Source organism: Grammomys surdaster, unplaced genomic scaffold (assembly GCF_004785775.1).
Source record: "Grammomys surdaster isolate TR1022 unplaced genomic scaffold, NIH_TR_1.0 125704, whole genome shotgun sequence".
Lineage (NCBI taxonomy): Eukaryota > Metazoa > Chordata > Mammalia > Rodentia > Muridae > Grammomys > Grammomys surdaster.
The window spans coordinates 1522291-1538744 of NW_021620539.1; the positions used below are offsets into that span (position 1 = coordinate 1522291).

General features: G+C 39.4%; 1 protein-coding gene across 1 annotated transcript in view; it reads right to left on the reverse strand.

The window, feature by feature from the left end:
• The window catches only part of Gsk3b (glycogen synthase kinase 3 beta), a 136355-nt gene that overhangs the window by 42027 nt on the left and 77874 nt on the right, over window positions 1–16454 (reverse strand). Inside the window, exons 4-6 of the mRNA XM_028788194.1 lie at window positions 8705–8815; window positions 5342–5472; window positions 1638–1744 (exon numbers count right to left, since the gene is read on the reverse strand). Of these exons, the coding sequence (XP_028644027.1) occupies window positions 1638–1744; window positions 5342–5472; window positions 8705–8815 (349 nt within the window). The remainder of the gene's footprint in view (window positions 1–1637; window positions 1745–5341; window positions 5473–8704; window positions 8816–16454) is intronic.

The following is a 16454-nucleotide window of genomic DNA, read 5'->3' on the forward strand; positions in this document are numbered from 1 at the left end:
ATATATATATATATATATATATATATATATATATATATATATATATAATAGATAAGTAGTATCAAACATTTGACTGGAACACTAATCAATTGCTGTATCCAACGGCATTACCAAGGACAAAGGACTAAGATTTGCTCTTGGAGACAGCTGATTTAATAAACAGTAAAGAATGTCACCTACAATACCTGGGCAACATTTTATTTGACTCCTCACGGCAACGCTAAAGAGTAGGTAGAGTCAGGCTCACCACTGGGCAGCTCAGATACTCAGTCATGAGACGAAAAGCTGACTTCTCACTTAGCCAGTCACACATGCCACATTCCTCCAGCCACAGAGCACATGGCACAGCGCACACTCCTTCCCTCCTCTCCTGTGGCAGATTTCATCAGGTATGGGCTATGGAACCCTAAGTGTTCTGGACGTTTTCAGGTCCTAGAGTGTAAAGCTATTTCCATACAACTTTACACCAGCAGCACAAACAATAAAATGACCTAGTGTGAAAAAAGCACCAGCTTCTTGGCATCACTGAAAAACTGCTTTGGCATATTGCCCTTTCTGAAAATAAAAAGAAAACTGTGCCGCTGCGCTGTGCATATCAGAAAGAGAAAAAACTGTACTACATTTTGTTTTTTGATTTTGTTTTTTTCCCCACCTCCATGACTATTGGGTTTTTCCTGAGGGAGGAGTGTAATATGTATGCTTTAGTTTTTATTTAGGACTAAGGAGTTCCCATCAGAAACAAAGTATAAGGGGCTGTGGAGCTGGCTTACAGTAAAGGGAGGGGAAGACAGGATGGACTCTCAGACTCATGGGTCAGCTAGCCCAGCCACTTCAGTCAAGTCCAGGTTGAGAGAGAGACATCTGCTTCAAAAATATAGTGCAGAACGATGGAGGAAGACAACTGATATCACCTTCAGCTCAACCGCCGCCCCACGATAAATATATGAAACAAACTAGTTTTCTCTCTTAAGGAAAGTGGGCTTTTGTCTGCTAACACAGCAATTGCACTAGAAGAGGTTAAGAAGGTAAGATCAATGAAGATTTCAACTACCTCTAATCCTTCTACAGTCAGACATCTCCAGTGAAACTTTTAAACAACCATTGGGTTTAGTTGAAAAGCTAATAAATTATGTTGCTCACAATTTAAGCGAAGCATCATTGTAGGAATTCAGAAATATTGCTGCCCTATTAATTACAACACTAACATTTTAAAAATAACATTATTAATTAACAAAATTTCTAAGTAGTTTAGGCTCAGAAGTAAACATTTCAGATCAAGTCCCTTCGGTGCAGCCGTGGCTGGGCTCCACACACATGCCATCACACACGTCTTTTTGCCATCCATCCCTGCCTCAGGAACGTTTCTACAGCTTACCAAAAGTTATTTGAAACTTTAGGATCAAACAGATGCATTAAGCAACCACAATACAAAATAATACTTCTATGATTCTAATAGAATACTAAAAAAAAAAGCATAAAAACAGAAAAGCATGAATTCTAAAATATAGAAAAGAAAATTAATTCTATTCATTTCTACAATAGTACACTAGTGCAGCCCTGCCCTTTCCGTGTCGGAGAACTGGTAAGAAACAAGGCAGTTAACAGTCACCCCCACTGTACCCAGACCCAGCACTTACCTATACTGGATGTGTAATCGGTGGCTCCAAAGATCAACTCTGGTGCCCTGTAGTACCGAGAACAGATATATGAAACATTGGGCTCTCCTCGGACCAGCTGCTTTGCACTGATGAAAAAATAAAAAACAATCTTTAAATCTGTGTGTTAAAGAAATGAATACTCTTACTTTCACATACCACACGTTCATCCAGATCTCCTAAGACTGCAACAATGTAACACACTTGAAACTGTTGCCAATAAAATAAATATACATTTTCATCAAACTGATACTTTAAAAAGTGATTTTTAAAGTGAACATTTGTCATGTGTTAGCTAAGGAACAAAGAGATTAAAAAAATTACAAAAGGATACACATGTTCAATTTCTTCTGGTTCCCCATTTCCTAAATTCTACTTCTGAAATAGAAAATGGCTGACAGGCATGGTGATGTGCACCTTTAATCTCAGCACTCTGGAGGCAGGGAGAGACAGGGGAGTCTCTATGAGATGGAGGCCACTTTGCAGTGACAGTTCTAGGTCAGCCTGGGATAAACAGTGAGACCCTGTCTCAAAAATAATAATTAAGTAAAATATAAAGATGGAGGGCAGGAAATTAAAGAGTAGCCTTCTCCAAGAAAAGAATGTTAGCAGATCAGAATAGGTGAATATATCAATATTCCTTACCTACATGCTTTTTAAAAGGGGGGGGGGGTTGACCTGGCCACTCTGTTAAACTCAGATTTCTGACTCAGGATGACCAGCTCAGCCTTACAGAGAAAATTCATGTATGCTTCCACATTCTAGTCGATTTACTGTTTAAACACCTACTGCTAACCAAACTGCAAAAAGGCATTCAACTTTATGGAAAGTGACTCAGACCCTATCACCTCCATCTCTGCAGTGCTAAGTTTACATATTATTACGACCTTCCTACTAAAGCAGTTTACAGTGTATATTTTAAACATTAAAGTGAGTCACAGTAACTCTTGAAATGTCTCTCTAGGTAAACCCCATCTCAAATAGGCAGCCCGTAGGAGCTATTCTGACAGTAGCACCGGATACAGAGAAAAAATATATGCAACAAAATCAAACGAACAAAGAGAGGGGAAAAAAATAAATGCCAAAAAGGTAGAAAATATGAGGTAACAGTGCAGAAGGAGACACAGACAGGTGAAAATGGCTGTTCAGTCTTGGGGGGTAGGGGGTCCTTCCCTTCAATTTACTTTTAGTCAATGATGAAAGACTCTAATCTTGATTTATTTTCCTTTCACTATCCATTTCAAATTTTAACTTTCTTCTTAGACCCAGATAAAACAGCATTTACTATATTAACAACAGTAAGGTTTTCAGACTGTCAAAATCAAGATACTTAGATTTAGTGTACTAGATAATGGACTTTTCTATTTTCAGAAGTGCATTCTGGGGGCTTGGGGTAGCTCCTTGAAAAAGCAGCTGTCTAGGATGCTGTCTGGAGTTTAAACTCCAGCTCTCAAACAAATGAACAGCAGGACATGGTGGCCTACACCTTGAGTCTCAGCACTCTACACTGAGGCAGAGGCAGCAAGCTGCTACCACAGCCAGGGCTGCAGAGAGACCCTGTCTCAAAAACCAAACAAACAAGGTACAATTTTAGTGGACAAAGCAGATTCTTAAAATAGAAACTTCACAGTAACTAAAATTATCTAACTGAAAGCTTTGACAGCCATCTATTCTTTTCCCTCATTGCGGAGGAAGTTAACTTTTCCTTTGCAGGTGAGAGGTTGACTCTGCCTGTGGTCTTACCTAAGGTTGGTCCTTAGACACCTCATTTAGCCTCTATAAAATGGGGTTTTTCACACCCCATTTGGGCTGCTGTCAGACCTGTTACACCTAGTTAAAAATTATTGAGAAGAGAATAAGGCTGTTTTGTTAAGTTTCTACCTTAAGTGTCTCCAAAGTCCTACCTCCAGTCTTTAAAGAATGAGCTGTTTCACACCTGTGAAAGCCCCCTTTCAAATGTATCAGAGCACAGCTACTTTACATCCCAGGAGAGCCCCAGTGCTAACAGTGCTCTGACATGGTGTGACAAGTGGAACTTGTACTTGGTGGCTCTTGCAGGACTTGGCAGTTACTCTCCAGAGTAACAAACCCCATGTGATTCTGGCACCTTTTCACACATAAAATAAGCTGTAGCCTACGATTCAGCCATCAAATTAAAAAAAAGCTTTAGTGTGTATTTTTATCTGAGCCACAGCCTGCAAAGTGGTGCAGATCCTAGGATAGGGTTTGTTAAGTAGGAATGATTTGAAAGAAACTGCAGAATGAGACTAAGCTTGAACTTACTAACAGTCTGGCTTGGTTTTTCCAAATACCTCCCTACACCTGTGGAAAATGTATCTGATGTTAAACCCACAGTCTAATCTGTGGTTTAGTATAGAAGCCTATATAGAGGAAGGAATACAGATACCAGCAGGTACGAGTCAATACAAAATATGTGGTGCTAAACTGAAAAAGAAGAACTTCTAACAAGGATGAAAAAGCACCCAAGTTATAAGGACAGATGTCTCAGAAGAAAGATAGAGGTTACCACTGGTGGCTACAGAAGACTGGAAGAAGGGATACAATGGCCTGTCCTATGGGAATATAATATAGGCTTGACTGCATGCTGGGAGGCTTATAGCTACTCACTACACAAGACAAAGCCTGAGGCTTTTACTACTTAGTACAATATATGACCAAGAAATCAGTGGTTTAAAAAAAAATCAAACTTGTTAGAATCTGCAAAAATGGGGAAATAATAGACAAAATATTAATATTAAATATTAAGTAATAGAGAAAAATACTGCTTCTCGGTATTTTACTTCACTCATATATTGAGGTTAAGTGTGAAGTTAAAGAAATATATATAAATGTATAATAACTTAAAAAATTTATTTGTAATGAAGATAGAGCAGATATATGTATTACATAAACTGAAGGAATACTAAAGAACAATAATATACCATCCCAGATAATCATGCGTGGAATATCATATATCAACTCAGAAATAAACCACATTTATTATGCATGTTTGTACACTAGTCACAAGTGTTTTTAAAACAAAAGCTACCATGCATACAGTACTGACTTGACAGGGTCTCACTACATGGCTTAGGCTATCCTCAAACTAATGACCTCCCACACTTTCATCCCCTGAGTGATTGGGATTAACAGCAAGTGCCACAGCCTTTGAGCTTGAATGTTAGCACTCCGGCGCTCCTGGACAACTTACAGGACCAAGTAAAGTCCCTGGGATCAAACTCAAGTTGTCAGCCTTGATAGCAAGTGCCCTGGCCAGCTGACTTTTCTCACTTGGTACTTCCTAGAGATCATTCCCTTCCAGTTCTGACGGCTCCCTCATTTTTCCCTCAACAGCATATATAACACTGTATTTGTATATATCAATTTATTTGGACATCTTCTTGCTACTAGATATTTATAAACAACACTGTATTAAAAATCTCTAAATATAGTCTCTAAACATGTATAAAGAAATAATCTTCAGAAGTTAACTGTAGGAAAAAAGGTACACACATTTATTGTTCCCATAAAAATTATCAAAACCATTCTCACACGGAACTACATTAGCTTATGTTCCCCGAGTAAGGACTATGAGGCTTAGACTAGCACTGTTAAATGAACCCATTTAAGAGAGTATTGGGGGTGTTGGGATGAAGGAAGGGAAGTGAGTAAGAAAGCTAGCTCACCTTCCAAAGTCACAGAGTTTTAATACAGCTGTATCAGGATCCAACAAGAGGTTCTGTGGTTTAATATCTCGATGGCAGATTCCAAAGGAATGGATATAGGCTAGACTTCTGAACAGCTGATACATATACAACTGGAATAAATAATAAGACATTAATTCAACATCTCTGATTTCAAACATATCTGCATCACTATGCAGTAAACAACATTCTCAGCAGAACGTGTAAAATGCTGATCATTAATACAGTTTTCCCTAAACAAGTTTCATGGTATTTCTACATAAATTAGGAAATTAAAGTAGCATTAAATATATACTTATGCTGTCCTTCAGTAATTTAGAAAAGCATCCAGGTGTGGTGGCACACACCCAAGGCAGGGAAGTCTAAGTTTAAGGCCTATCTGGGCAACTTAGTGAGACCGTGACTCATACTAAAATTCAAAGAGGCTGGGGATGTAAGGCACTTGCCTAGCAGGTACAGTCCTGGGCTCAATCCTGTTCACCCATGTTACTCAGGCCAGCTGGATGCATTGTTTTGTTTTGAACTTAACATGGATAAGAGCTCAGAGAGATCATAACCCATGTGGGTGGTAGACAGCAGCAGCCTTTAGAGCAGAGGTCAGGTCTGTCATACTTTCTAGGAGCTCAGGCTGTTAAAAACGTAGTCAGTGTCATCTTTTAGAACCATTTGTTTTTCTGAAATGTTAGCCTCAAATCATTAATAGAGACCTAGGAAAGCTCACGAGTAAGAAATCTAATCAGTTCCTATTGAGACACCAGTAACTCTGATGGTAAATAGTATTAACCAGCCTTTAACATCCTTAGAATAATGTAGACTTCCAATGTAATTTAAAAACAGATGCCTAGATGGATCTCTGAGTTTAAGGTCCACTTAGTCTACAAAGTGTGTTCCAGGAGAGCCAGGGTTACACAGAAAAAACAGTCTCAAAAAACACAAACAAACAGATGTCTAGGTAACTTAACACTACTGTAATGGTAAATCTTAACTGCCAACTTGACAGTACTTAGAATAACCATGAAAACAAATTCTGGACATGTCTGTAATGACATCTGCATTATTCGATGGGCTAGCTACCTGAACTGAGTAAGGGAAGAAAAGGAGCTCATGCACCATGCATCCTCTCTGAGCGTGGCCAGCTGGCCCATGCTCCCCCGCCATGCCTTCTCTACCATGATGCACAGTATCCTCTAGAACTATGAAGCCAGTAAACCTCTCCATCCTTGAGTTGCCTTTGTCTGGAATTTCATCAGAGCAAGCAGAGGAATAATACCTTAAGAGATTGGTTTAAAGCTTTGAAACATGCACCAATATAATGCCTTCAATCTTCTACTTATTCCGAGGCCAACACTGTGGTTCCTTCTTTCCTTCCTTCCTTTCTTATTTCCTTATTTATTTTTACTCTCTCCCAGGACAGCCTCCTATTGAATACAGCCTGGTCCTGATCCTGTCATCCTCTAGTCTAAAGTGCTGAGATTATAGACAAGTGCCACCTCCTCCAACTGATTCACCTACAATTTGTTCTATGTGCTCACTCTCTGAGCTCTATTCCCTAGTTAATACCATGGAAATCAGAAATACTATTGTCTTATTAAAAAACAGAAGAAGTACTGACAAAGACACCATCTTCTCAGACTGTATTGCTAAGGACTGGCATTACTAAAGTTAACATGAAAGCTACTTACCTTCAGAGGTGTGAGAAAACTGCTATGGCTAAACAGGTTTAATGATCATTTAAGTCATGTTACTCAAGTTAAAGCCTTCTTCAAAATGAACCATGACAAAAATGTATACATAAAACCTTCAATGTCAGCATTTTGGAATTAAACTCTCTGTTCACTTTTACCTTGTCCTTTAATAATTTTTTTCAATTAAAAAAAAACTTTTAAGAACAGCATCTCCATATCGTTAGCTTCCACAGCTGCCTGCTCTACCACCTGATGCTAGAACCTGCTAGAAAACCCATAAAGGACAAAAAGAGGGACTAAATCCTGTTCTGGGGAAAATATGGACCCATTTAGGAAGTGCAGCCCACTCCATTAAAGTCTGGCCACAGAATGATCTACTTGGATCCCCAGTGGAGTTCAGAAGGCGTGTTCCTGTCAGCTATGCGCCCTCCCAACCCCTGCTGTGAAAGACTTTCAATTGAAAGTGGCAGCACTGTGGCTGCTCTCCATGTCAGCTCCAAGTCAGCTGTGGGGTAAATACGTAGTTATGCTGCTGCCACTGAGAAGCAGAAAAACATAAATTCAACTCCTACTTGACGGCACAGATATGAAAAATACGTTTCTAACTAGATCTGGTTAACTCACACTTATAATCTCAATACTCAGGAAGCTGAAGCAGGAAGATTACTACAAGAATCAAAAGTTCCAGGGTGGTCTGAACTACAGGGTAAGACTCTATCCATCCGTCCCCTATCTCACACCTAAAAAGAAAAATATGTGCTTCCAATCACCTACCACAACTGTAATTCATTAGGATTATACTATATAAATTCCTACCTACATTACCATAGTCACATGAAAAGAGGGAATTAATATTAGATAATAAAAACTAAATACTATTATCTGTTTTTTTAAAAATTGACTAAATCTCTACAATGAATGCAATAGATGTCTACAAGTGGTAATAAAACACTAAAAATGAATGTACTGATAACTGTAACTTTACTTAATGGTTTCTGTTTGGTACAAAGCACAATGAAGACATTGAAAACTGAAACGAAGCCACGGGGTTGGGAGACGGCTCACTGGTAAGAGTATTGGCTGTTCAAACATGCAGCCTCCCCCGAAACTCCAGCAGCCATGGACAAAGTTGAGACTAGGTGCACTTGGCTGCCAGCCCAGACACGGAGACAAGCCCCAGCTAAAAGAAGAAACCAGCTCAAGGTGAAGGTGACAAGCACAGCGTCTGCCTCTGGCCTTCACCTGTGCTCCACCTCCCCATACCACACACAAAGGTGTATGGCTATCCCAATTAAAATCCTCAACTGTGAAAGCGTTACTCTATTTTATCAGAATAGTTATCTCAATGTGTTTATCTCATAGGCACGAGTGTGTACACACATGAGACAGCACGTGGAGGACTAGAGGACAACTTCATGGAGTTGGTTCTCTTCTCCCTTATGTAGGTCCCAGGTTTAGAATGCCAGTTATCAGCCTTGCACAGCAAGCACCTCTATCCACTGCAGAGGAATAAAAGCTTTAAAAGGGACTCCACAATTCAAAACTGTGTAAGAATTTAACACAATCTAGAGTTGTACAAGGAGTGACCAGTGTCAATGGGGTTAACATATCCCTATCCTACCCATGGTTCAATTTAAGTGTTCTGTAAACTGTCACATACCTTGACATAGATCACAGGGAGTGTCTGCTTGGCTCGACTATAGTGTCTGGCGACTCTGTACACTGTCTCCGGAACATAGTCCAGCACCAGGTTAAGGTAGACCTCATCTTTCTGTAAGGTTTTTAAGAACAAAAGAACAAAAACAGATTAGAGACTGATCTTAAGTATTCAAGTTAGAGCAAATTCTCTATACACCTCTTATTCAGATGTTTAAAGAAAAGCTTCATATGGTTAATTTTAATTACACAAATTACTTTTGAGCACGAGCAGACCTGTACAAATACATCTACCATACCTTATAATCCCAGTATAGTTAAGAATCCCATCATATTGCTTATACATATGTTATGATAGCTCATAATTTATCATAATGTTTATTATTTTCTAGGCTGAAAATAGAAAAGGGTTTTCAAGGGTTACTACTAGTTACTGAGTGGTGAACTGCAGGTTCCATCTCTCAGACTCGAGTCTGAGTCAGTGTTTGGGTGCATCTCCTACAGGTCGGATCTACTACAGGAGGGAAGGTGGGTGCAGGTATGGTTACCCACGTGTAGACTTTGCTCCACTCTCCCACTTTGTGTAAGCATCTTATCTTTTAAAGGAAGATTTAAAAAACAGAGAAAAAACACTATATTCAAGTGTTTTTTTTTACTATATTCAAGTATATATTCACTGTATTCAACTCATTCAAGATATGTATTCAGAGCATTCCACAGAGCTCAAGAAACATCTTTTTTGATGGTCTTCCTTCTTCCATAGCCAATTGGAACACTAAGGTCTGTCGCTCTCATCGGCACAGGGGTAAGCAAACCATGACAACAGCAACAATGCTGATTATCTTTATAAACACAGCTATACCCCACCAATTAAACATTGCCTATTGCTATTTGGGGGCTAAAATGACAAGAATCAAGTAGTTGTGGCAGTGATTCGGTAGCTTGCAAAATAGTTTGCAAAACTGAAAATATCAAAGAATAAAAAATGTATGTGTGTTTTTCATAACTCTGGTGATATTTAGCTTTCTGCACAACCTGAACTCAAAGCAGCAGGCTACAAAGAAACCTCAATTGTGTTGACTGGTCTCATATTAAATCATCATACATAAATTAAGCTGGAGCTGAGAGATAGATTCTGTCTTGGTTTAAATATCTAAAGTCCCTCTTAAGAATTTTGGATTGGAGCAGTGATGGTCCATGTCTTTAATCCCAGTGCTCGGGTAACGTGGCAGCTTATAGCTGTCTGTAACTCCAGTTCCAGAGGGATCTGGACACCCTCACATGGGCATGCAGGCAAAACACCAATGCACGTTGAATGAATGAATGAATGAATGAATGAATGAATGAATGAGGAATTTGAGTTCAGGCTGTGGGTGGTGGTACATGCCTTTAATCCCAGCAGAGGGATCTCTGTGAGGCAAAGCCAGTAAAGATAAACAGTGAGTCCCTGCCATGGAAGGCGAAAAAGGGAAAAGAAGAGAAAGGGATTGGGGGATAGGGAACCCTAGGTCCAAAAGTGAGTAAAAAGCAAGAAAGAAATAAAAACTAGTTGATTAATTTTGACCAGATAGCTCCCAAGTTTGTTCTTACAAAATTTGTGTTGGTAAGAAAGGGGAAAGTTGGCAGGCCGTGCTCAAAGCAAGGCACAGCAATGCAAAACTATTGTGCTCCTTGTTTAGTATTGTTACTGGCAAATGCATCTGTATATTAAAAAGCTAGGACAAAATTCTAAGAAAAAATGGTGAAACAAGACTCTAGACCAGTAGTTCTCAACTTGTTGGGCATGACTTCTTTGGGTCAATTTATAACAATGAAACTATATCCTAAAATCATAATAATTGCATGATTCATAACAGTAGCACAATTACAGTTATGAAGTAGCAACAAAAATAATTTTATAGTGTGGGGGGTCACTACAGCATGAGGAACTGTTATTAAAGAGTTGCAGCGTTAGGAAGGGTGAGAAACACTGCTCTACAATACTGTGAAATACAAACAAGAACATAGGTCAAACAATACCGTAAAACTTCAAAATGCTCTGAAGCCTGAAACACCCTGGGAATCCACATGACATAACAAATGGATAAGTTCTAGACATCTGGTCATAGGACAGGTAGTGGGGTGGATGGATGTGTTCTCCAGCTTCAGGGCACTCAGTGGGGAAGAGCATTTGCTCTTGGTTTTAGTCCCAGCACCCACATGGAAGCTCACAAGTGCCTCCAAGGAGATCCAATTCCCTCTTCTGGGATTTGCCACCACCAGTCACACATGTAGAAAAAGACACCCATATACATAAAATAAAATTTAAATTTAAAAAGCACAGAAAACTAAGCTAAAAACAAACAATATCAGCAAACAACAACAGTCCCCCCCCAAAAAAAAAGAAAAAAAAAAGCACAGGAAACATAGGTGTGCCGAAATTTTGTGTAAAATTAATGTCAGGCTCCATTTTCCTGGTACATGTAAAACATAAATGTATTCATTTCATGTTTAGATTCAGAGGCCATTCTCAAAACATCTCACTATGTAAAATTCTAAAGTCTTAAAGATTTCCAAAATCCAACACTCCTGTAAGCTCAAATAAGAGAAATTCAACTTGTGTTACTAGGACCCAAACACAGTGGACCTCAGGAGTTAGAAGGCCAGTTGACATAAGCATCAAAACCTTTATCTAAAGATTGCTAAATTCAGGGGTTCCAGATTCTAAAAAGTATCTGACAGAGTCATCATGATGAACAGACTTATGAGAAACCCAGAAGTGTGGATAGTGTTAGATTATGGTTACAGTATTTGCTAATGGATCACACCAGGAAAGGAGGACGCAAAAATTAAGGATGGATGTTGAATGTCCAGAGGAGGCTTCCAGGCGTAAGGCTCCATCCAGGTCTGTCCATAAGTTATCACTTGAATCAGGGGTTTTAACTGCTTACTTTATATTTCACTATTGAAATCTCAAATGTCCCCCAGTGACTCATACACTTAATGGTTCTGGGAGGTGATGGAATCTTTAAGAAGTGGATCAAGATGGAGGAAACAGGTCACTGGGGCATGCCTTTAAGGATAGTACCTTGTCCCTGCTTCCTGGTACACCAGTGCACATAACACAGTGCATTCCCCCCATCTCCAATGGTCTCCATGACAGTAACACTTGTAGCACTGCTCAACAGTCCAAATCCAGTCTCCTGAGTCTCAAGCCTAACTATTAGCTATGAGCCTGTAAAAAGTAAGTTACATACTCTAACACACAACAGTGGACAGGCAAAGCATCCCTGTTGCAAAGGGAAGAATAGTAGAAAACCAAGATCAAACCAGGATGAGATTAAATCTCAGCCCTAGATGCTCGTCTGCACACCTCCCACCATACGTCTGCATGATGGTATTTTCAGGTTATTAAAGGCCTCGCCACAACTGACAACCTCAAAACAGCAGCTGACGTTGCCAAAACAGCTTAAATTGTGAGTTAAAATAATTTAAATTGTTTTCCTTGTATATTTTTGTCACACCAGTGTTTTGGGAGCTGGCTGACACTGTGTCTGATTTCACTTATTAGAGGTTTGAAGAAATAAATGCCTACAACGGTTAAGTAACAAATGCAAAGGTACTGCCAGACTCTATAATACAAACAGGAGTAGTGGGTGGTAAATCACAGTATACTACTTAACTAGACACATTCATAAACAATTCACAGAATGTACTAAACAAAAGCACCAGGAGACAGGTCTGACAGTCAGACTGCAATCTCTCGTTTTAACCAGCTGTCTAAAATTGACACCACTAACAACGGCTTAAATGGAAGAGCAAGGACTGTCAGGACTAATAGGCCAGACTGAGTGAACTCTTACTGTGAAATTTAACAAAGCAGAAAGCCTTATAATGAAAATTCAGAGTATCAATATACAAAGATCAATCAGACAAAATCAAGACCAAAGTTGACAGTCATCTGGAAAGTAGATGACAGGTGTAACTACCAGAACTCAAGGGGGACCACTGAATCATTCCTAAGGGAACACATGAGCCTTAGCAGAACTGCTGCTCTGGACAGTTCAGGCCTCATTACAAGTACTGACAAAAATCCTTTTAGGCAGTGCAGTTTAACAAAGCAGAATGTATCCAGGGAGGTAAATAAAATCACCTCTACTAGGAGAGTCAATACTCCAATTTATTATACTACAAGAAACAGAAGCTTGAGTAAGGGTTTTTGTAAAGTTAATTACCATGGCACTAACTCTTGAACTGAGAGATTCAACTCTAGAATACATGGAGAAAGAAACAGTGATATTTCATGTTCTCAAAGTAGTTTTTTTAGTTTTTTTATTTTGAGGTTCTTGTAAAGATTATTTGGGAGACTTGTATTTATGACAGTATTTTAAAAAGACAGAATTCCAGGATTCTCCACATCTGGCATTTGTAATATTCTAAAACTCTTGATTTGCTGTAGTCTCAAAACAATTTCTTGTGAGTTGCCAGAAAATTCTGAAACAGGATGTAAATTAAAGCTAATGACAGAAATGCACATAGAAAGAACTCAGCCTTAAATGCAGCAGCTCACCAGCATAAGAACCAACCTCAGAGCCGCTGCTGAGCCTCCAAATCTGCCTTGGGATTTGCTCCTTCTGCGTGTGCCAGAGCATCCTCTCCTACAGAGTGAACCTTACTGAGAAACTGCCCAAACCTACAGTGTATAATTACGGAGCACTTCTCTACAGGCTCAATTGGTCCCCCACAGAGGCCAGGTTTAAGCTATACAGCTCGGGCATTTAAATGGCATGGTTTAATACCACCTAACAGTAGCAGCACTGACAGGGAGAGACTCCAGCTTATCATTGTAAAAAACCGTCTTATGGCAGTTCTACCCCCAGTCCACATGACTCATAAGACCAAGGAAATAAAATGGCTTGAGGCAGAAGCTTCAAAGAGACACAGTTATCATTCTAAAATGGTCATGGAAGCAAAGTGGTGATTCAGGGAGTTTAGTAATAATAAGACAGCCAACTTGCATTCTCAAAATTTGTGTACAAACCTTGTAATCAGTTGTCCTTCCTCTGAAGGGCTGTGTAGGGCTAGCAAAGGACAAACTCTTGTAGCAATAGTAAAATAGGCTGAGGATTAGTAGGAAATCTCTGCTTGAGGAGCTGTGGGAGAAGACGGAATAGGAAGGTACTGTGGCTTGAATGACAATGTCCCCCACAGGCTTGTGTGTCTGAACACTTGGTCCCCAGCTGGCAGCACAGCTAAAAAAGTTATGGAACCTTTAGGAAGTGGAGCCCTGGAGTAGGTACACCACCAGAGGCAGAGTTTGAGGATTACCAGCCTGATCCCACTTTCTGTTCTCTCTCTGTTCCCTGTGTGCATATGAAATGTAATCCATTTGCTTCCTGGGTACCTGACTGCACTCCTGCCAACACCTTCCAGGCCATCATGGATTGCTTCCCCTCTCTAACTACACAACAATATAAACTGTTTCCTGTACTGTTTTTTGCCAGGGCACCCGGCGCTCTACAACAGCAACAGAAAAGAAACAAGCACAGAAGGTAAACAAACACCTAACAGAAAACAGAACAAACATCTAAAACTAATTTCAAAATTACGAACATTTCTGTGTGGGGGAAAAAAAATGGACTTACAAAGTAAACCTTGGAGGATAGAGCAGCTATAAGATGTTAAGAAGGGGAAAAGAAAGGGCACACCTTTAATCTTAGCACCCAGGAGCCAAAGGTCTCTGTGAATTTGAATTCAAGGCCAGCCTGGTCTACATAGCTTGCTCCAGGACAGGCAGGATGGCAGGACTATACAGAGAAATTCTGTCTCAAAAAAACAAACAAACAAACAAACAAACAAATTCAACCAAAACAACTACAACAACAACAAAAAAAAACCCTAACACAAAACAACAAAAAGCCTGAAGATATTAAGAAAAAAAGATCAATTTGATTAAAAAAAAATCATGCTATTCAAAAGCAAAACAAAACCACACACAGACCATGCCCAAAAAATGCTTTCAGGCAAAGGGATTTTCTATTACACACGACAAAGGACTGAATCATTTGGTGTTTTTTTTAAAGTACTGACTTACAGACAATAAGAAAACACAAATATTGAAACTGAAGAAAGATGTTAAGATGCTCAACTTCACTCCTAATTACAGTAACAAAATGAAAATAAAACAAGCTACAATTTTCACTTCTGAAATGAGACAGGAAAATGCAATTTGAGAAAATGAAGTATTAGCTCTAAGCCATGGAGCCTTCTGAGAAGTCTGAGAGTTAATACTTCCAGGCAGAAGTGAAGCTCTGCAGACCCTTCATGACTTAGCAATGTTATTTCTTGGAGCTGTACATTAAAACTATGTGGGCTACGTGTGCGGTACCCTTACTTATGGACAAGATGACACTTATGAAAAGTAAGGAACTAAAAATAACTAACATGCCTTATGTCATCCCTGCTTTTTATGGATACAATATAAAGTCTACCATCAAAAGCCAACTTGGGGAGGGAAGACTTCAGCTTACAGCTCTCAGGTCGCACTCCATCACTGAGGGAAGTCAGGGCAAGACTCATGGCAGGAACCTCGAAGCCGAACTGAAGTGGAAGCCATGGAGAAGCACTACTTATCGGCTTGGTCAGTTTGTTTTCTTATACACTCCAGGCAGGACCCCAAGTTTCCAACATTTTTGTGGCTTTTCTATCTCTCCTCTTCTTCCCCTTTTCCTCTCCCCCTCACTCCATTTTTCTTTGTTAAAACTTGGTCTCTCATAGCTCAGGCTGGCCCTGAACCCTCATGTTTAGCCCAGGATGTCCCTGAGCTCTTAATCTTTCTGCCTCAGCCTCCTGAGTGCTAAAAGGCTGCAGGTGTGTTCACATGTACTTTTGTGCTTAGCCCTAGATATTTACACAATAAAAATATATATATATACGAAAACGTAAAAAGTAAGAATTGGAAAAGCACAAAGACTTTAGAAATGATTCTATAGTTGAGAGTGCCATGGATGAAGTCTTAATATTTCTATTGCTTTGATAAAACACCATGACAAGCAACTTGGGGAGGACCAAGGGGAGGACAAATTGTTTCAGCCCACAATTTGTATCACTGAGGGAAGTCAGGGCAGGAACTCACAGCAGGAAACTGATGCAGAGACTAAGGAAGAATGCAGCTTGCTGGCTCACATGCCCTGTTCTGCCTGCTCGCTTACAAAACAAAGAACCACTTGCCCAGGACTGAAACCACCCACAGTGGGCTGGGCCCTCTCACATCAATCATTAATTAAGGAAATGCCCCAGAGACTTCCCTAGAGGTAAATCTTATGGAGGCATTTTCTCAATGCAGAGTCCCTCTTCCCAAATTACTCCAGCTTGTGTCATGCTGATCTAAAATTAACCAACACATATGGTTACTAACTATAAAAAAAAAAACCGAGTAAATTTTAATCTCACTACAGTGATTTTTCTCAATAACAAAACTTATAACATTGTCACGTTCCTTGTGGCAGTTATAATCAACTTTTTTTTAAAAGAAAAAATAAAGTTCTCAGAAAACTTTAAAGATCATAATACTTTAAAAGAAAGTAAGTGTTCATGTTATTTTCTTTGATCCTAGTTTAAAATATATTTTGTTATGTTCTATAATGTGTGAGTAAGTGCTACTTCTTTGTTGTGCTTGCTTTTTTTATATGATGCACCCACTACCATTAGTGTTTAGTTCTATGACCCTGAACTACATACAGCTTGGAGCCATGACAACTGGAAGCTTCTATCTC